This window comes from Lagopus leucura, unplaced genomic scaffold (assembly GCF_019238085.1).
Source record: "Lagopus leucura isolate 7727_CA_CO unplaced genomic scaffold, USGS_WTPT01 Super-Scaffold_100157, whole genome shotgun sequence".
Classification (NCBI taxonomy): Eukaryota; Metazoa; Chordata; class Aves; order Galliformes; family Phasianidae; genus Lagopus; species Lagopus leucura.
In genome coordinates, this window is record NW_024962334.1 from 35162257 (window position 1) to 35184356 (window position 22100).

At 41.4% G+C, this 22100-nt stretch overlaps 1 protein-coding gene across 1 annotated transcript; it reads right to left on the minus strand.

The window, feature by feature from the left end:
• Positions 1–983: 983 nt before the first annotated feature.
• On the minus strand, positions 984–19169 carry MASTL (microtubule associated serine/threonine kinase like). Its single transcript, XM_042888128.1, has 12 exons — positions 19018–19169; positions 17988–18125; positions 16693–16832; positions 15333–15421; positions 14546–14652; positions 14036–14171; positions 13204–13376; positions 10845–12062; positions 9115–9253; positions 5515–5628; positions 5319–5420; positions 984–3403 (listed from the first exon to the last, which is right to left on the minus strand). Exons 2-12 carry the CDS (start codon positions 18120–18122, stop codon positions 3246–3248), a joined length of 2511 nt encoding a protein of 836 aa, XP_042744062.1. The 5' UTR covers positions 18123–18125; positions 19018–19169; the 3' UTR covers positions 984–3245.
• Between the last annotated feature and the right edge of the window lie 2931 nt (positions 19170–22100).

Consider the following 22100-nt stretch of genomic DNA (forward strand, 5'->3'; position numbering starts at 1 on the left):
AGCTTCAACCTAAAGGCTGTAATACAAAGCACAGCTTCTACAGTGCTTACTGGTGCCTCCTGATGGGGCCTCAAAGTCCAAGACCAGAGCCTGATAGGACTCAAATTTCCAGTTAGCTGTTACCTCACCTTGAAGGAAAATCGCTGTCATTTGCCAGAGTACAAAGACAGCGCTAACTGGAAGGCAGTGTAAGGAGAACAGTGCTGCCGAGAACTGGCAGCCCCTCTTCCATCTGGGGCTCTCCTCACAAGGCCCTGCAGTCATCACGGGTTTGTGTGGCACTGCAAGCATCCATGGCACTTTTGAAGCAGTGAATCCACCTGCATCTCAGAGCACAGCTTTACAGTGGATGAAACAACAGGGAAGATGCTCCAACTGCAATGAGGTACTCAGCTCAGGGCACAAGAGAAGAGTTGTACTGTCTTTTCCAGACAGTAGCAGACAATACAGTGCAAAGTTGTATTTCTGCCTTCACGCTATTTCCCTTCTGGTAGCAGAGGAACCACTAAGGAGTGCCTTTGTGTAAAAAAAAACAAACACAAACAACACATAAATAAATACACAGGCCTTCCCCCAACACCAGATCAAACGCTCCAGCTGCAAGGGACCAACATCTTTGCCAGCATATGCAAATAGCTGTAGTCAATTACTAATGGGGAGGAAGCTTTAAATCGCTTTCAGTTCCCATGTTTGTAACTTTTTGTTTTTTTGCCTGTAGTATTTCCAGTCAAAAAGTATCCAGGGAAAAGCTGTGGTATGCAGGGTAATAAGGTATCTCTGGGAGATGATTCACGTTGAAGAATGCGGCCAGGATTGATAGCTTTAAACAAAAACCCACACACAGAACAGTCCCTGTCAACTCCGTTTGCCAAGATCAGGATAAATACAAGGTACCAAAGAGAATGGGCTGTTACTTATCCACAGTGCTAACTGTGCAGAGTGTTAACAGTTACAGACAGCCACATACACACAGTGCAGGGACAATGGTTTGCATTAAACACACTGGTTTGTCAGCAGATTCATGGTTCTACAGCATCTGTAGGTTTTGTGCTGCATTATATAACCCATTAAAAGAACCATCGGACGTTAATACAACTCTGTGCCTGGCAGCTGCCCACACCATCCTCTCTCACTCTATGTAATTGCAAAAGCTTTGTATTACCTCAAAGTCAGCTGAACCTTGGGTAGTTCTACAGCTCCTTCAATTGGTTTGGAAAAGCTTAGCAGCTCCTGTGGCGCTGGCAGCTGACTGAGAATGATTTCAAGGAGTTAGAAGCTGTTTATCTTCAAGATGTCAGCCACTGTAACTATCCACCCTCCCCCATGATAGGGAGCACTTCATAACCATTTATAAGGTACTGTACACAACAGCTGCAGTGTTTTATTTGCATCATTTCTGAACACACTTTTATAGAATAGCTTTCTTAGCATGAAACTGATATTCATTCCTGTAAGATCAGTTCTCTTAAACAAGAGTGCAAATAAAGAAAAAGGAATTGTACAGTGAGTGTTTTTTGTTTTAATTTCTATTTTCCAAAGTTCGCAGAGTAAAAATTTGCATTTTTATTAAATTAGTATGGTAAAGAATCTCTGATCATACTCAGTGTTGTCTATGGAAGTGGATTCAATAACTTCACATTTAATTCCTTGCACATTGCTCATGTAACATTGCTTTCCATAAGAATCAACAGTTTAGAAGTCTTCAGAAACTGAAGTCTGTGTCAAACAGAGTGAGGGTCACAGAGTGAGGGTCACTGTGTGTTTTGCAGCTTCCCAAGGTTCTATTCCACCATGAAATGTACCAGCTCTAACAGGGACAAATGTTCTGAGTTAATAAGAATCAGCCCTTCCGTCCCTTCAGAACCTTCCTTTCTCCTACAATACCTTTCCCAAGCTACCTGGAAGGAAAGCACAAGGCCTAGCCAAGTGTTCTCTCAGAACTGCATTGCTAAGACTCATGCCTAGGGCATGGGAGCAGGGCAATGAAGGGACAGCTTCGTTCCCTACATGAAATGCAGAAGTCCCTTAACAGGACCCATCAGCAAAGTGCTCAGCTTCAGGACATGGCCACTAGCTGGAGCCACTGTCTAGCACAAGTGACATCTAGCTAAGCACAAACCTGAAAAATAAAAATCTGCAGCAAGTTGGCTGAGGATATCACAGCTATGCAAGAAAAAAATACTAAAAAAGATAGTTTAACAATTACCCACAAGTAAACCTTTAAGATCTAGCAAACGCAAGCTGTATTGCAGTTTTAAAATACATTTAAATATACTTTCCCCATAATTAGAACACATAATACTGAATGCACATTTGTAACAAATTCCAAACTCTAAAATCTGGCTGTGAATTTACAAAACAACTGTTTCTTTGCAATACATTGTAGTCTTTAGTACATAGCAGCTTCGGTGCTAATGATACCTCCTGCATCAGCCAGCACTCGGGTGTATTTTACTTTCTACCACTGAAAGTTTTACCATTGAAATCTGACACGGCTGAGCACAGACACCCAGCATTTTCTATTTAGAAGCAGTAACCACTGGGATGCAGGCACACTGGTTGGTCTCCTCACAGTGTGAGTGCTTACAATGCAACAATTCAAACACTACATGTCTAGCACAACTGATCCCAGTATACATCCCTGCACCAATGGTCTCCCAGAAGAATTACAGCCAGTCTTTCCTACATTAATGGGCCTTACACAGCAGAGATAATTTGGAAAACCACTGTCTTAAACCTTAAGATGAACAGCATTGCACTGTTTTAATGCTGCATTAAGATTTGTTTTCCACTGTGAATGAAAACATCAGTTTTGCACAGTGGTCAGAAAGGATTATTCCGAAACAAGACAGTCAGTACACTGAACCACCTCTACATGCAGCGAGCATGGACTTTCACCTTTCCCTATTATGTTTAACTATAAAACAACTTCCCACCTGCTAGCTCAATTTGCTCATTGATACTAAGCCCTATTTTTTATTTTTTATTTTTTGCCATGGCAAGTGTCACCTCCTTTAAGAAATACAACACTGGCTCCAGTAAGGTGCAGTACGTGAAATAAGAGTAGCATGAATGCAGCTAAATTTCATACAGTAGTCTCACCTCAGAGTAAAGGATACAATAATAAAAGCAGACTGGGAACTTAAAACATGTTAAATCTGGCAAGGAATCTTCAGAGCGTGTTAGTGTTGTAGAACAACCTGCAGCTGTGCAAAAAACACATCTTGATGTTTTTCATCTTGATGCTATAGGCTAAATCCAGACACAGTCAGGTGCTGTGCATTATTCCTAGCTTCAAAGTAAGAGGTATCAGTTTCATCATCTGGCTGTGGTATGAAAGGCATAGGCTGATTCTGTAGATTATCCCAGTCTACACCATGAAAGAGGGGGTGATGCTTCAGTTCTGCAACAGAAATTGATGCAGAAAGCATTATTACATAAGCATTCAAAACTTACTTCTGTTCATATGTATTTTTTAATTCACAAAAAGGCAAATTGCAATTGTTTTGAGTACACTCAACATCAGTGGGATCAAGCTAGTGCCATGCAAGCTTTCTTCCCCAAGCTGGAGGAATGGTTCCACACAAGACACAAGACAAGACACAAGGAATGGTTCCACACACAGCAGGTCAGATGCTCCTTGGGGGTGAAACAAAGCATTGCTTCAATCTCAGTGTCTAGATATGCCAAAATCCTACACTGCCCTAGACCACCTGTCTTACACTAGCTCATGGAACAGCCTTCTGCTTCATACAGCCCCCAGATCATCTTCCTCCCACTTGGATTTAAGTTTCTATACAGAATCCAAGTCACCTCTACAGCCAAGTTACCACAGACCACCAGATTCCTCTTCCCCAACCTTTTCCCAGGGGAAACCAAGCTACAAGACTCCACAACTTATCTGCTCAGTCTCTTTAGCACGAGGCAAATAAAGACTGATAACCCAGGAACACCAATCCCTGATGGAAGTGGCTTTATTGCTTTGAGATATCACACACGTTAAAAGCTAACAGGAAAAAAATAAACTGGGACAGGCAAGAATCATATCTAGAAGGAAGCAGAAGTTTGTCCAAGGCACCACCACAAATGTAAATGCAAACTGCCTAACACTAAAAGCATGAGGTAAAACATTAACACTTGCTTATTGTTCTTACATTGCCAGATTAAATGACGTAGCACAGTATTAAAGAACAAATAATTATTTTAGACAAAATGAAAGGCAGTTTGTCTTCCAACTCCTCCTAGCCACTTCAACTACTACATGTGCAGCAGGACCACCATATCAGAACTGTATGTGGCTCTGCTCATGGAGTTCCCATGTACTTGGCTGTCTCCAGATGAAAAGATGAGCAGAATGTGTCATCTTCTACAGGAAAGGAAAAACTGTACCATGTTGTAGGTCCTGACAAAGAAGGAATTTTCAAGAACCTCAGAAGGAAATGAACGATTATCACATCTAAGTTTATGTTTATATGCTTTACAGGCAATTAGATTTCACCCTATTATCTAGGATAAAGACTATAATTTGTGTTAAGTAAAACATTAGATGTTTTTCAAGAGACATTAGAAGTCAGAAGTCCCTGTTGCTATCACGATTTTCACTTACAAATCTGTGCCTTCTCTGATTTGAACTGGCTGTGAGCTTCTAACTTTACTCTCAGGGTACCATTTCTGTAATAATTCCTTCCCCAGCAGTTCCTTAAGCAATTCTTCAAGATTTCTTCCCCTTTCTAAAACATCTTACCTCATAGGTTTCCTTCTTTATTATCAAATTTATATGAAATATAGCCCTGCTATAGTAGGAACTATTTAAGACCCCATAAAGGGGAAAAAAAGGATAGACTTTGTAAAGTGTATATTGTAGGTAATTCCTACAAATATTCCCCATACATTCAGCAAAGGCAGACTGATTCTTATGAATAAACTCCTTGGAATTACCGTGTGAAGGAAACTTCTCTCGCAAACTACAGAAACCTTGATTAAAAGCCTATAAATCACTTCTGCCTAGGTCCCCTAAGTACCTGTTACAGCACTCAGTAACAGTGAACTTGACTATGTCAGATGTTAAACACAGAATATTCATAGCAAAACAACATTAAAGCAAAAAAAATTAATAGAAAAACACTTCAACTTCCACCAGAACTCTCCTCATTCAGAAGGGCAAAACTCCTGAGGAAACAGAAGAGACCTTCAACATGCCAGATGTCCCAGCACTATATATAGACCATAAGTAGATTAATAAATTACAATGCCTATGTTTCAAGAGCAGATCAATATCACCTTGGTTGTAATGAACGCAAAAGAAGTTTAATACCAACCCTTCAGTCCAGCTCTCTTTGCACTGTCAAAGGTTAGAAGAATATCTATTGCATTTTGGGCACTGTCAGACAGCTTTTCTTCACCCTCTGGCCAGGGAATATCTATAGACAATGATGCAGATGAGTCAATAAATCAAACCATAAAGCCAACTTTGGGAAAGAAACTCACATTTTCCTTTATTACTGAAATAATTACCTCTTTTCAAAATATTCTGGAAGACTTGTGCTGGTGTTTCATCATTAAAAGGTGGAATTCCTGTTAGAAACTCAAACAGGCAAACTCCAAGAGCCCACCAGTCCACAGCAGAACCTGAGTAAAAAACCCAGACCATTATTATTAAAAACATTACTTCAGTGTATGTGCAAACATACGAGAAAACAATTTGAAAGTGTTTTAATCCTGCAAAACTTCTTGGAAACTAAATGCAAATATGTTGTGCCTGACAATCACACAGAAGACAAAAAATACTGAAGGGCTTTTTTCAAAGTCATCTTGTTCCTTACTTCTATCTTCTACTGACAGAAGAAGGGAGCTATTTCAGTCATCAGCTCCTCTCACAAAGAATCCAGGAGCTCAATTCTCCAAGGGCTTGTTTTTCTTTTTGACAGGAGATGACTGTCTTTAACACATTCTCTACTATCTGGACAAATACTCCACCTTGCCATCCTGTATCTTTCTCTCCCTCAGGTCTTTGAGAATACCCAAAGAACTCACACTTAGAACTTCATTTACCAAAATGTGTGCCAAAAATACTCAAGACAGCCTGCAGAGAGCATCCAGCATGTGAAAAACTGGAATTACTTTCCATGTCATTGAAGCTGATGAGGGCTTCAGTGTAGTTAACAGCGCTCACAACTTTGCTATTTTCATTTTTCCAAGTTTTGGATTTTGCAAAATCTTATTAAACCCCTTAAAAACAAGCAGGCAAAGCAGTCTCAAACACCACTGCATGCACTCTAAACTTTCTTCATCTTCAAGCTATGCCTGTGCCACCGAATAAAGAACAGATGCCACACACTGCAAAAAAGAATTTTGAAACAAAAGGAAATGGTAATTTTTAAGGGTTTTTTAGTATTGAAAAATAAAAGTGTTCCCAGCCATTTCAAAAGGACTATTTAACCAACTTCAGAAAAGCTGCAAGCTGTATAGCTAGTATAATGCACTTATAGCAACCTCTAACAGCAGTAGAGTGCCCCACCAAGCTAAGCATATCAGAGCAGTGAAATCACATCCATCGCTGTTAGAAGTGTTTGGATGCTCAAGTCAAGAACTCCCAGCTTCAGTCAAAATCTAATTAGATCACAACTCCAAACAAAGCAGGAACACAGGGCTCTGCAGCAATTTTAAACCCCTCTCACCTCAAGTTTAACTGAAGTTAACTCCAACCACATCCTGACCAAGTCGGGTCTATCAGTACTTGGAGACCAAGGCAGAAATACCCAGCCTTAAACATCTGACTCTCCTTCACATACACAAACTGATTCAGACTGATTGCATGAAGCAGAAATGAACCAGTAAGGAAAAAAAGCATCTGCATTCCTACTACATATGGCTTTTAAGAACACCAACAGTATCTTGGTGTGCACCAAAATCAGGACAAGGGAGGGCACTGTCCCTCTCCACTCTGCCCTCCTGAGGTCCCACCTAGCACGCTGCATCCAGATCTGCCCCAAGCACGTGGAAGATGCAAAGCCGCTGGAGTGGGTCCAGAGAAGGGTCACAAGGACACTCAGGACTGCAGCACCTCTCCTATGAAGACAAGTTGGGTTTATTCCACCCGGAGAAGTGCTCCAGAGCCTTCACTTACTTAATACTTACTTCACTTACTTAATACTTAAAGGGAACTTATAAACTGGAGGGAAATACACTTTTTACACAGGTAGATAGTGACAGGACAAAAGGAAATGGTTTTATACTAAGAGAGGAGGTGTAAATTAGATATCAAAGGGAACTCTTTCACCAAGAGGGTGATGAAGTCCTGGCACAGGCTGCCCAGAGAAGTTGTGGATGCCCCAGCCCTGGAGGCATTCAAAGCCAGGTTGGTGAGACCCTGGGCATCCTGATCTAGTGGTGGACAACTCCGCCCATGGCAAGGGAGTTGGAATTAGAGAACTAGATGATCTCTGAGGTCCCTTCCAACCCAAGCCATTCTGTGATTCTATTACTCTGATGTCTGATAGCCTCATCAATACTGGTATTTCCTGAATCTCTTGTGGAAGCCCCACATTATTATGTGGAATACACGTTGCACATCTCTTTCTATATAGGCTCTGCTCATCCAAGAGTTCTCATGAATTGTGATCTAATTATACTTTGATTGCTTGCAGTTATGCTGAGCACTCTTTTCTATGCCGTACACAGCAAACTCACCAGAGATCAGAGTCCCTGTATGTGAAGAGACAACGAAGCAAGAAAGCATTACAATTATTGCAAAACCCCTTAACAAATATAAACATTAACAGATACCAAATGTAACTCTGGAAGTACAGGAATACAGATATGTTAAAATCTGGCAACTCAACAGTAAAAATAAAATGGTGCTGTTAAAGCCTAAGCTACTAATAGAACTATAGCTGTGTTACAGAACTACTTTAAGGTCACAGCATTTACAAGTAATTTAACGCCACCAGGAATATTTAGGGAAGGAAAGTTGAGTTTTGAAGCCAGCAAACCCTGGCTTCAATGAAGGTAAAGGGAGCTTTTCCATTTACTGACAGAAAACCCAGATCCTTTGCAAGTTATTAATGAAGGCCTGAAATCCCTCAATAATTGCATGGAAATCATCTTGAAACACAGCAAAATTTGGTTGGAGTACGATTGGTAATATTTTCAGCCACTATCCAATTTTAATATCTGCCAAATAACCATGACTCTTCTAGAGAGGTGAGAACTACCACATCGTTTTGGTAATGTTAGTCCAGTTACACTCAAATTTGTTATGTCTGTTAAACTGTTTCCATGCAGTTAACTGCAGACCAAAGAACTTTACTGTTCTACAGATTAGTCATCATTATTTCTCAATGGATATTTAATAGTAGCATCAATACAATCCTCCTAAGACTATTTACTTTATAATTTTACTTTACAAAAACCTAAAAGTTGTTTTTTGAAATAAAATGTAACTATAAATACAAGGGGTACACTGACTTTTGCTGTCTGAAAATTAACAGGAAAATGTTGGTCTTTCTGTAGAGCTTTTCTTTTGAAGAGCTCAGTATTAGAGTCAAAGAAGTTTACACACTTCAACATCGAGTTGTTTCATTTTATTATAGTATTCTCAACAAGTATTTGATGGCTACCATCCAGTTTTATTGAGGAACCTGTGAGAAATCTCAATTTAAGAATCACTAGTTTTAACGCAGCTTTATAAACTTGTCTTCCTGCGTGCAACACTTCAGCAGATGTGAAATTCATTGAGAACTGGAAGCTTGACCCTTTCATACTGGTTTCATCTCTCTTTTTTTTTTTTTTTTTTTGAATGAGTCTTTATGGAAACTTATAATGAGCAATTTGTGATTCCCAAGCAACAGGAAGGTCCCGGGCTGCCTAAGCACTGTTCCCAATGCATTAGGTTAACAAGTGAGACTACATCAGAGAGCCCAAACCTTGTGAAAAAGTAAATGGAGGGAGCTGCTGAGGCAAGCAGCCATGAGTGCAGGCAGCAGACAAAACCAGGTGTTTAACAAAAAAAAAATAAAAAATCTTGCCTACTTGAGGGGCTGAGGGCTCTAAGCACATTTAAGAGGTAACTAATCTACATTTCTAAGCATTTACAAACTCCATAGTTTGTCTTACCATGAGGCTTTGTCAAAAGCAGCTCAGGTGCCAAGTAGTCTGGAGTCCCCAGGATGCGTTCAGCTTCCACTGGGGCAGCTCCTCTTCTTACACTCTTTGGGGTCCTGTATGGTGTGCCAGCATCCCCCTGACAAGGTGTCTTCAAGTAAGCAACAAAAACGTTAAAGTCAAACCAAACTTCTCAACTCCAAGTTCTCTTCCAGTATCAAATCCATAAATAATGTTTCAAAATTAAACTCCTCTTAAATTTTAATCTGAAAAAAAAAAATTTACTAAGTATATTGTCTAAACCTCCAATTTTCCCCCACAGTTCTTTACACTAGCTAATGAAAAACAAGCGTCTCAAATATCTAAAATAACACACGATTTATTACATACCATGTGTACTCAAAACATGCTGAATTAGTCATTGATTCTTCAACCCACACGCTATGTGACACACAATGCCTGCAGATGAAATTCTCCTCAGGTTAGACTTGGTGACTGCTAACAGCTACACAAACCTAGTGAAAATCATTTGGGATGTAATTTGAAGGAAATACACATCTGTGGGGTTTTCTTGTGAGCCTGTAAGGCTGACTGCAGTGAAAGATTTCCATTTAAGGTCTAGAGAGATCACTGAAGTATCTTACAGAGACTCTTACTCTATATTTTTCAATATGCTCTTAATTCTTATCTATCTGGTATACTTTTTTTTCCAGTTTTGTTTTCAATACAATAGAGATCAATTAATTGTAATTTTAACATATGGTTGGGCTACAAAATCTACCTTCTTTCTGTTTTAGTAGTAATCATTTTGCTATGCAAGTTACAGAAATATAACACCAGTCATTTCTCAGAGAAGCACACAGTACACTGACTGTTTCATTGAACACAAGTTCCATAGTAAATTAAGTCTTATGCTGAAACACAAGCAAGCAATCCAGAATCAGAAGGGAGTCCTTCCCCAAAACACCATTCGAAATGTCTGCTCCTGGTGCAACTTCATTCAACGCACTGCCAACAAATGGCTTTGTCACTCTGTCAGGAGTCTTTAAATACTCCCAGCTGCTTAAGGAATTAGAAAAGATCTGTAAAGCTGTACCAAAATAGATCAGGAAATGCAGACTGACATATGTTTACTTTTCCCACATTTCCAAGGCTCTAATTGACTGTAAAACATTTTTATTTACCATCAGTTGGATTAACAGTCAAAAGAAAAGTGTCATCATCCACAGCAGGTGTTACTGTTTGCTTAAGTCTTAATAATATCCTTCTAATTGTTACTTGACAGTAAATCCATTTTCCTATGATGAAAAAAGCAGCAAGCACAATAGCAATTCCTAGCAGCATAACAGCATTTCCAGACTGCCTTGGTTGATGTGCAACAAGAAAGTCAAAGACATCCCACTACATCAGAAAAGCTAGAATAGCTCACAGGACACACTACACTCTGAGAGAGAGATGAGATAAAGTATCACAGGTTTTCTTCACTAGCTTGCTGTAAGAGCAAAGGATTTTTCAGAGGAAGGCAGACAACATATTGAATTATAGGCAAGTCAGGGAACATACATCGACTGCTAAGCTCTTACAGAAACAGTGTCAGCCACACAAATGCAGTAAGTGAAAGAATGCCAGCAAAAGTTATTTTGACAGATAATTCAAGCTACTCCAAGTTTTCCTAACTAACACCTGAAAGAAAAGTTTCAGGTCAACAGCACCCAACGCAGATCCCACGTCCCCTTACATACCTGAAAGGCTCTGTATGGTCTTCCTTTCTGCAGTGGAGTAATAGCTGTTGGGTAGGAGCCACTACAAGCAGGTGAAAGATCCGTTATGTCTAAAGAAGCCATGCTACATGGATCTGATGCGTTAGATATATTAATTGGACTATTGTAACTTCGAAAAACAACATTATTTTTTCTGAAGAGATTAACTGTTCCCATAATCTTTTCAGAAGGAGACGATGTGGTGTCAGGGTAAGTTTCTTCAGGGTGTTTTTGATGATTATCCTGCTCACAACATAGCATCCTGCAGTTCTGAACAACATCTGTTTCCCCTCCATTTTGTGAAGCATCTTGGCAGTCAGGTGATGCTGTTAGCAAGTCTTCTGCTTTAGGTTCCTCAAAGGAGAGGTCTTTAACACCTTTATCCAAATCTAGGAGCTGCTTTTCTAAATGACTTTCTGGAACAGACATTTCAGGAAATGAAAGGTCAGAATCTGCACTCAGGGCTCCTAAAGGTTTTTCATCATCAGCGCACAAAAGACTTGAGTTCATGTACTCTCTTTTATCCTTTTCATGATCCGCATCCAGATCACACAAAAGATTTTTGGCTACAACTGGAACAATTGTTTTTTCTGTTTGTTGCCTATCAATACATCCCATAACTTCTTTGCTTTCACAGGTCTCACCACAAAGCATTAAGGATTGAATTTCAGTTGTCAAACCTGTACTTTTGCTTGCTGAAAATTCTGAGATCCGACAACCACGTTTATATTCTGCATTTGTTTTTTTAACATGGTTAAATTCCTGACAAGGACTCGTATCAACAAGTTCAAAGCTTCTTTTTACACCTGGCTTTTCAAAACTTTCTTCTTCTTTGATTGGCTTGACAGAACCTTTCAGGAACAAAGGTGATTGTTGGGAACTGGCAGTTTCTGACATCTCACTGGTCATCTCTCTATTTGCAATGACTTTTTCTTCCCAGATCTTGTTTTCTGAGAGGCATTTTCTTACTACTCCTTTCATATCCAGTGTAGTCACTGGAGTATCTGTTATTTCAGAACGTTCGGTTCCCAGCTTCTGCCTGCTACCAGAATCATTGCTACTGATGGGAGAAATAGCAGATTCTAGTTCTTTTTTCTTTAGAACTTTAGGATCTTTGCTATTTAGTAATTCTCTACTAGAAGAGAGAGCTGGCCTGCTGTTACTTGTGCCCGTAGTAGAACATATCTCATCTTCAGTTTGCTGCAAGTGAGCACATTGTGTTTTGAGTATTGAGAAAAATAAAATTACAGCATTACAGAAACGTGTCCTTGAAAATATCCTATTTCTACTTCAGTGGTAAACTGCAAGTTGCAAGCACTACTTATTCTTTATAATCACCAGTAGTGATAAAAAGGAATACATACTATGTTCAAAATAACCCAAGAACTAAACTGGGGAGCAGCTTTGATAATTAGACTTTAACAAGAAAAAAAGTTTACAATAATACAGAAGAAAAAGTAATCTTAGGAGTGTAAGGATGAAGAAATTGTGGTTAAAGTTGTTTTACTCACAACAATTTTACGTTAAGAAGATAAGCTACAGAAGTTTGCAGTTAATAAAAACACCACAACAACCACCAAAACCAAGGAACCCTACTACACTATCCTGATTGCTCTGCAGCACGTTTTACTCTAGAGACGAAAGGAAAATGCAACACCACTCTTGTTTTGATAACATAACACAGAAACAAGGCCTTAAGGAATGGACAGAAAATGTTTTAAACAATGCATAATTCTTTGCCTTGTGTGATCTAAGTTGGAATTGCAGCAAATGACCAAACAGAAAAGTAACATTTCATTAACAGTCTAAAATAAGAAAGGACTTTATGCCAGCTATGACTAACTCCTGACTGGACCAGTTGGTACAAAACTCCTCAGTACTACAAGTGGTAACAGCTGAAACATTGGTGGGATTCTTTTCTATGTTTTTGGGTTTTTTCCTTCTCCAAGTTCTGACTTTGGAGGGAATTCTTCAGTCTGCACGCTGAGCTAACAGAACTGCAGGGATAAAGTTCAGCTCCCAGAAAGCTTCGGCACTGAACACCTTACAGAGAACAGAGGCAAACCACTGTTGCCTTCTTCTGCTGCTTTGCAGCAGGTAGATGACATTTGCTTTTTCTGCACGTTGCACAGAATTACCATTTGTGTGAGGATGACAGTAACACCACTAGGCTGATTCAAAATTCCTGTTCAACACTGATTACAATCTCTGTTCTTTGTCCAGTAAGAAGGCCTCTCTAAATCTGCAATAACTGGGAGAAGGAAATAAAGATACCTACAATCATGCATACAGAAGTGCAAGCTAATATTAATTTGTAGTAGAAAAATGAAACAGTCCTGACCTCTACATCCTTCTCCCACCTGGGGCTGCTGCAGCATTCTGATTCCATACTGGACAAATACATATGAGACTGACTACTGGCAGTGGAGGTACCAAACCTTTCCCTTGACTTAAGCAGAGCAGGAGTTAAACTCCTCATGGGCATAACAGGAGTTAATGGAGAAGTATCCAGACCTGGAGAGAGAAAAAGATTTAGACAGATAAATGTAGGCAGGTGTATACATGCGTATATATTTTTTTAAACTAATAAATCAAAAATAAAAATTCAAATGTTGATCCCCACATGCAGCATATATTATATTAACCAGCTTCACATTAGGCCAAGCTTTCACACTAAAGGAAGTTACAGGAAGCTGTGTGATATCAAGTTTTCATATCCTTTTCTGCATGGTAAATCAACATTTTTTTTTTTCCTCTCCCTGAGGTGGGCACTTGCCAAGAGCTTAAAAGCAACATTACTAATAGCAACATAATTACTTACTTTTGCATTTCTGGTTAGAAAAAAAAAAAAAAAAAATCAGACAATTGAAATGAGAGCACATATTGCTATATTAAACCATTTTCATATAAAAGTTGGTACCATTTCTGTAAAACCCCAAAGAGTAATTTTGAATTCAGTAGTTATTCACTCAAAAGAAATCCAAACACTACATCAGTAACTGAGCTGAAGGAGTGTCAGTGCTGAAGTATGGAAGAATGGTAAATAGCAAGACTGTAAACAACTTTCATCCAGTGGGTTCAAGTTCCTCATAACATTCAAAAGATATATAAAACAGAAGAAGGACAATGGTACAGAGTAGGGTATTTCTCAGTACAAGGTTTTGTATACTCACCTGTTTTGAATAATTTAGTTGAAAGAGGAGTGTTTTCCTTCTCAATCATAGGTAAGGGTGAAATCACTTCATGCAGACTGTCAGATGCTCCGCCTGAATTGGGATTGATCGGCATTTTCATTCCAACAGGAGTATACTATCAGACAGGAAGAAGCATACACAGAAGTTAACAGAGCCTGAACAAAGAATCACAGAATCACCCGGGTTGGAAGGGACCTCAAGGATCATGTAGTTCCAACCCCCCTGCCTGGCAGGGCCACCAAACATACACATTTAGATCAGGGAACAAAGAACAAAGAACCTGAGATACTGAGTGTAACTTCACACATTCCTTATTAAATTTGCACTGGAGATAGAGCATAACTTTTTTTTTGTTTGTTTTAAATCAGAATTGGCAGTCAGCATTTGGAAATGCTGTCAGAAGGAGTGTAAGAATAGCCTTATAATTCCTACTAAAGATAAGGAGAATAAAATAACCAGGTACTTAAAAAAACAGTAGAAATTACTTACAAAACCCAGAGAGCTGATAAGAGACAACAGTTGTCCTGGAGTACGTGAGTAGTCATGTTTTGGCTTTGCCATCGATGGTGTAGTAAGGATATCTATCATGTTTATATCTACAAACATTGAAAAAGAAGCAGGTAAAGTTCAGGTTGACTATTCAGCTACACATTTCTGCTACTTGAAAACAGCATGTTCAGATTTATCTTTCATTAGGCTTAAGTTCACATCTTCAACCTGCTCTTGCACCCTCCAGTTTATGTGGGGAGGGTCCCAGTTCAAGCTGGAAATGAATATACACAAAGACAGAAAAGAAAGCAGTGAAGGATAGAAATGATCAGAGGCACAATAAGAAAAATAATTACCTATTCACTCTTCAAATTCCCTTACAAGATTCCACAATAAACTTTGAAATTCATTTCCCTTAGGAGAAATAACTCATTTTTCACACATCCTGCCCCAAAGAATAAATAAGTATGCTTTGAAAGTGCACAGCACAGAACAGCTCCCTTGCTAGCAGGCACTTAATCAGTACTTTGTAGAAATCAGGTGCTAGTGCAGTATTTGGGCTTATTTAAATGGAAGATGCCTGTTACAAGGAAGTAAAGCATTCAAAAAATACAGAGGCATGTCCAAAAAAACATGGATGGGGCTGGATGGGGCTTTGAGTAACCTAGAGGTCTAGAGGGAGGTGTCTCTGCCTACAGCAGAGGGGTTGGAACTAGGTGATCTTAAAGCTCCCTTTCAACACAAACTATTCTATGATTCTAGGAAGTAAGACACAGGAAACACTTACCTCTATTCAGAGTAACTCTGGAAAGCCCAAAATCTGTCAGCTTTATGTGGCCCTGATTAGAAATGAGCATATTGTCTGGCTTCAGATCCCTGAAGACACAAACACAGTTGCAGTCAGCAAAAAGATAGATAACTGGACAACATTACAGAAACTACCCGAACAGAAACATACAGTGCAAAACAACTGGCAATAATGCTGATTGTCAGTAGTAAGGTCTCTTGCTACGACAGAAGATTCCAGTTGCAGAAATACACCAAAACACTCAGACAAATCTAGAACTAGATGTTGTACAGACATCTGGAGCCAAGTAACATCACCACGCACATCACAACTTGCACATTCTATGATATGGAGGCTTTAATAAGTGCTCTTGAGTACTACTGCCACAAAATTTACCGATGTGTAGCTGAGAACATGACAACAAGCATGATAAGCAAACCTCAACTAAAAAGAGCTTACGTGTGTTCTTTGTATGCTGCTACAAGCAGCAGAGAACACAGTCATTAAGAGTAGTAAACATCTCATTGTCCTGCTATTCTGCTCACAGTATTCAGAGGATTCTGGAACTTGCACTCATTTAACAGCCTTGTCTGTACAGCACTTCCTGGGACAGGAAGGGAAGAGGAAAATAGCATGTTTTTCTGCTAACTTACATGGATATATTCTATTTTTGGTGCTTCATGACATAGTTGCAGCATACAAATGCAAAAAGAGCTTCTGGAAACTATCAAATGGGGTAACTGTTACTATGGAATGGCTGTTGGCATTTGAGGGGAAGCTGGAGAAAAAATCCAATGAAATTAAGTTCTTGCCTGCAAAAACCCAACTGTGCTCCACCCGGTTATAGTTGCTTTGCAGAAGTTTTCCCAAAATAATCATAATTCCGTCATGATCAATAAATGGTTTTTCCTTTAGTGAACAGAAAATAGCAGTCTAAATGCAGAATCAGCCTGTTCTGCACACCAGTACTTAGTTAACAAAGAAGATAGGTATGTGATGTCAGCCAGAAAGCCACCACAGGCAACACAAGCCAGTAACCCCATACACTGCCTGAACAGCAGCGGGTTGCTGTCCTTTCATAGGCACTTTACAAAGAACTGACCTACAGGTGGCATGCCACACGTCTGGGCATAAGATGCACATATAATGTTACCTAATAAATAAAACATACAGGCATCGTGAACACATATGGTCCTTAGTAAAGGCCGCATCGCGAGCACATGATTAAGGCAAATATATTTGTTTCACAAAATGTAAATTCCTAGAAGGCTAAAAAAAAAAAAACCACAAAAAAAAAAACAAAAAAAACCACAACCCTAAGCTACCAAGTCATTTTTTATAGTAAGAAAGTAGGTTTTACCTGTGGATTATCCCATGTCTGTGAAGATAGTCAAGAGCCAGTGCTGCCTCAGAAATATACTTGACAGCCATTTCTTCATCAAAATATCCATAAATATGGAGTAGAGACTTGACATCACCACCAATAAGGTACTCCATCACCTGCCATTCAAAGATTTTATGGTAATTTAAAATACATTTCAAATTTGTAAGTCTAAAAGCTTTTACATCCAAGAAAATATCATTTCAAAGAGTAAAGAACTGCAGAATCTTCCTTGTGGTAGTTTACTTCGTTTTCCCACACAATGCTTTTCACTTGTATAAAATAAATGAAAGTGGATATTAAGCATGTTCTGTTCACAGGCATTAGTGCCTTCCATTTTTTGCCTATACTACTTTCTGGAATAGGTGTCAGCTTCCAAAAATGTATGCATCATAAAAAATGAATTGTTACACTCCTCTGTGAAACTCAAGGCCTGAAAGCAACCACTGACATTTTGATTTGTTCAAAAACAATTATCTAAATTATTTCATCTTGCAAGTGTTCGTACAACATGAAATTCTGACCCAAGCCTTATGAAATAATGGTGAGTTTACAGAAATATAGGGTAGAGTGAGAGCACTTCACATGTGAAAGCAGTTAAAAGAGATGCACATTTAAAAAAAACACATAAAACCATATTACTACACCCATGTAACATTCTTCAATGGTAAAAAAAATCTTTTTGTCAAGAAGCCTCATCAGTATTTAGATATTAACATACAACATATTAATGCATGTAGAGGTGTACATGTATATATGACTCAGGCATCTACTTGATGAGCAGTGATTAACAGAGCCCAAAAAAGGAATACCTTTCATACACAAACTGTACTGTAATCAGCACACTATATGTCTACAGCAAACCAGATGTGCCAGACCTTTTGCAGGCAACCTTAAACCATGCTCTTTCTATGTACAGGCAGGTGACAAAGGCATGCTTAAGCCCTGCTGCATTCCACAAATTGCCACACTGATCAGCGCTTCCTTCTGCCACCCACTTACCCCCTCACCACCCAGGCCAACTGCCTTAATGCATTTTGAGGGCAGGCAACAAATAACAGACTTCTACATTAGTGAGCCTCAGAATCTTTTCAATGACCCTTCTTCTCTGTTTGAACAGAATGATTTCTTGTTTTGTTTTCCAAAAGACTTCTCTACATCTTCCTAAAACAGACTAGCCACTAGAAAAGACTTTCCTATTTTCAGACATTACTAAAGTTTTGCACTCCATTTTCAGTGCTGTAATGGAAGACCCGTGCCGCTCAGTTACTCACCAGATAGACATTATTGGCTGACTGAAGTGAGTAGTATAAGTGCACAATAAAAGGACTTTTGCTGAGAGCCAAAGCATCCCTCTCTGCCTGGACCTGGTGAACCATGTTCTTATTGATCATGTCTGCTTTTTTCATCACCTGAAGGAGGGAGAAAAAAAAACCCAGCAGATATACATTCTTTTCCTATGCACACAACCTACAGTTGCTCTTCATCCATCTCTATACTGTAAACTTGCACGCATGTGCAATATAAATATATGTATAATAGTTTTAGGAACAGAGCTCTACGTAACAAGCAGATCCTAAATCACACATTACTGGAGACCCCTTTTCACTTGATCACAGCCATGCACAGCTGACAGGCAGTTAGCACACACTGCACACTCACTGGAAGCTCACCAACCTCCAGCACCTGTGTCCTGGTGATGCTGAAGTCAGTTTGATTCACATGCTCTACTCACAACACACCTTGAAAGCTGGGCACACAGCTACCTGGCCATAACTGTAAAAATGTTCAGCGCCTTTTATAGCAGTAAACAACCCTTCAGCTGCATAGCATTAGAATCACAGAATTACAGAATCACAGAATGGCCAGGGTTGGAAGGGACCTCAAGGATCATGAATCTCCAACCCCTCTGCCACATGCAGGGCCACCAACCTCCCCATTTAATACCAGACCAGGCTGCGCAGGGCCCCATCCAACGTGGCTTTGAACACCTCCAGGGACGGGGCATCCACAGCCTCTCTGGGCAGCCTGTTCCAGCACCTCATCACTCCCTCTGTAAAGAATTTCCCCCTGACGTCCTTAGGATAAAGGACTTTATACAAAGCTCCAGAGGTGGCAGCGCTCACAACAAAGCCATATAAGCGCATACAGCTTTGAACGCCAGCGTTTACCTCATCTTTTTCACGCCACCTCCGAACCCGGCCGCAGCCCCCCGCCATCCCCGCTCCGGATGCGCCCAGCGCCGGGAGCTGATGGAGCTCATGGAGCTGACGGGGCTTCAGAGTCCCCGCCCCGCGGCCTCACCTTCACGGCGTACAGCCGGCCCGCCTTACGGCCCAGGTACACCTTCCCGAAGGCACCGCGGCTGATGGGCTTCACGATGGTGAACTCCTCGATGGAAGGCGGCCGGGGCACCTCGATACGCCTCGGGCCGGCAGCACCACCCTCGCCCGACCGCGGCTCCACCGTGCCCATATCGCGCCGCCGCCCCGCGCCCCGCGCCAGTTCAAAGCGGCGCTCCGCCCCGAGACGTCACGGGCGCCGCACAGGGAAAGGCGGCACTCTCGCGAGCACTTGCGGCCGTTAAGGCCGTTGGGAGCTGTGATGGCGGGTGGTGGGTGTGGCGGTGCCGAGCGGCTTATGGTGCGGCTATGTTGGGCTACCGCCCAGCCTGGTGGCCGTGTCTGCTTCTTGAAGGCTTATACAATTTTTGTGCGTAACCACGCAGAACTAAGTGGTTGTTGTTGACAGAAGTGGACTGAAGTTCACCGCAGCTTTCCCAGTGCGTGAATGCTGCCCCAGCGCCCGCGCTTTGCGTTGATGGCGTCCTGTCATCTCTGCTGCACCGCAGCTCCTCCTCGTGGCCTGACTGGGAGCGCTCCCTGATCATTTACTCCCTCTGTCATCCACAGCAGCTAAAAACAGCCTTTTTGGGGGGGGGGGGGCTATTTTTTTAGTGATAACTGGTGATGATGTTACAGAAGATGTTGCTGTTGTTCTGACTGACTACCTAAGAATTTGTCATCTAGATTTCTTGCTCAAAAGAAAGTTGACAGTTGCAGCCTCTGTGCTTCTGTGGGATGCCTGAAGGTTCAGGAATTTAATAGAATGCAGTGCGACACAGGAAGGAATGGGAAGGTAATACTTAGGAAGAAAGGACTGATTTTGGTCCCCCATACTTATTTTCAGGTATGCTTCATGCACACGTCTTCCCCTACCTGTATACTTAAAAGTAGCAAAATCAAGGATTGCATAGCCAGGCTTGGATTCCTGTGGATTGGAGTTGACAAACTGCTTTCTGAGCAGCTCTTGTGATGAGGAACTAGTGTGATGTGATCTGTTAAAGAGACAGTTGCTGGAGTAGGTACAGAGGAAGGCTGTGAAGGTGATCAGAGGACCATGAAGATGATCAGAGGGCTGGTGCACCTCTCCAGTGAAAAAAGGCTGAGGGAGCTGGGCTTATTCAGCCTTGAAAAGAGAAGGCTGCAGGGAGACCTCACTGAAGTCTTCCAGAACATAAAGAGAGGTTATGAAGGGGAGACAGATCAACTTTTTATGTGGTCTGATAGGGCAAAAAGGAATTTCAGTTCAATTAAAATTTTCAGTTTTAAACTGAAAAATAGACCATTTAGATTAGATGCTGGGAGAAAAATCTTCTCTTGGGGTGGTGAGGGGCTGGAACAAGTTGCTCAGACAAGCTGTGAATGCCCCATCCCTGGAAGTGTTCATGACCAGGTTGGATGGGACACCCTAGTGAGTGGCAGCTGTACCCCTGGCAGGAGGTTGGAATGGGGTGGGCTGTAAGGTCTGTTCCATCCCAAGCCATGCTGTGGTTCAAAGATTCCGTGAACTTTTGCCCCTCCAGTTCTTACTTCAGTCTCTGTTTGTCTTAGGCCAGGTTGCTGTGTGTTTTCTTTATTCAGTTGGTGTATCTCTACAGCTACAGTCTGTATTCCTGTTGTAACAGCAGGAAGGAGAATGGCACATGCAATGCAAGTAACCTTGTTGCTATCTTCCCGTTACCAAACCATGGCCTTGCGACAAACCATCTGTGATACAGCCCTATTAGAGTGGAGGCCTTCAGTGGAGGCTCTCAGTTTTAGGGCCCTCAGTGTTTACCAGTTTTACAGCTCTCAGCTGTTCTCCTGGTCTTTATTTTTTAATATCCCTCACCTGTTGTTTTTATCTTGCTTTTCTGTATACATTGCTGTCAATAATTCATTCCAACCAGTTTTAATTGCCTTGCTGCCGTCTCTATGTTAGCAGAGAGCTGTCTCTCTAGAGGTCAGTGCAGACCTATGGTCTTCAGTAACTCAGTAAGACAGTGTCATCAGACTTCTGTTTTGTTTTAGGGCACGTACTTTGCTTACAATTTGACACTGCCAGTGGAAGTTTTGCTTGTTAATGTGCCAACGTAGGAAACAATGTTGTAAATAAGCTTTCTCAAATGAAGTCAGCTTATCAATGGCTGTTTCTCATTTAACTCTTCAGCACTAGTTCAGCTGTTGCCTTTTGTCAGCAGCAGTTTAAGGAGAAAAGCACAGCTGACAGCAGGAAGGATGGCCTTTCGGTGGCATCGCACTCTCAGATCAGTGTAACCTGGCAGCCTGTGTAACCAGGCAGTCCATCAGCATAATGCTTGGATGCAACATCAGCGGTATGGAAAACTTCACCGGGTGGATCCTGGGCAACGCTAATTGCCTCTTTGTACTGCTGTGTGAAGATTCTGCCAAATTAGCTGACTGACCCACATTGTGGTCATTGTGTTGGTGCTTGTGGAAGGCAGCAGGAAGATGCATGAAGGCAATGCTGATTTGGATTTGTGAAAACTGGTGTTTTTGGTGAAGGAAGGAACGACGGTGAACAACAGCAGTCAGGTGAAAGAAAGAAAATGATTATAAACATCCAAAAGTAATTTTTGGGCATGTGGAAAGACAGCTCAAAGCAAGGAGAAAAGATGAATATCGAAGACCAGTTTCTGCTATGCACAGGTATACGTGCCCATTCTATCATTTAGATTACATTGTAACTGAACGTGAGTAACAGCATTTAGGTTATCGATGCTGATCATGGATATGCCGGTACATGAGGCTTAGACGGAGCCCTCGGCCGCAAACCACTCCCACCAGCCTCGCTGCTTTCCGTTCCCGCGCGGGCGGGAACCTCAGCGCGTGCCCCAGCTCTCGACGTAGAAGGCGCGGTGCTGAGGGAGAAATGGGTTGCTGAGCAACCTGGCGCGGGGCGGGGCGGGGCGGGGCGGGGCGGACGGTAGGTGGCGGATCCGGAAGCTCTTCCACCGCTTCCGGGCTCGCTCCGGGCCTGGTGGCGGCCGGCCGCAGGGGGCGGCCATTTTCCCGGCCGGCGGGGTCCTCCTGCTCGCGGCGGCT

What these genes read in the sequence shown, in the direction of transcription:
- MASTL (XM_042888128.1), bottom strand. Translation starts at nt 18,122, where the DNA reads ATGAAAAAAGCAGACATGATCAATAAGAACATGGTTCACCAGGTCCAG. An exon ending in AGACATGGGATAATCCACAG is followed by an intron (nt 15,422 to 16,692) that starts GTAAAACCTACT and finishes TTGTGTCTTCAG; the next exon opens with GGATCTGAAGCCAGACAATA. An exon ending in GGTGGGAGAAGGATGTAGAG is followed by an intron (nt 12,063 to 13,203) that starts GTCAGGACTGTT and finishes GCTCACTTGCAG; the next exon opens with CAAACTGAAGATGAGATATG.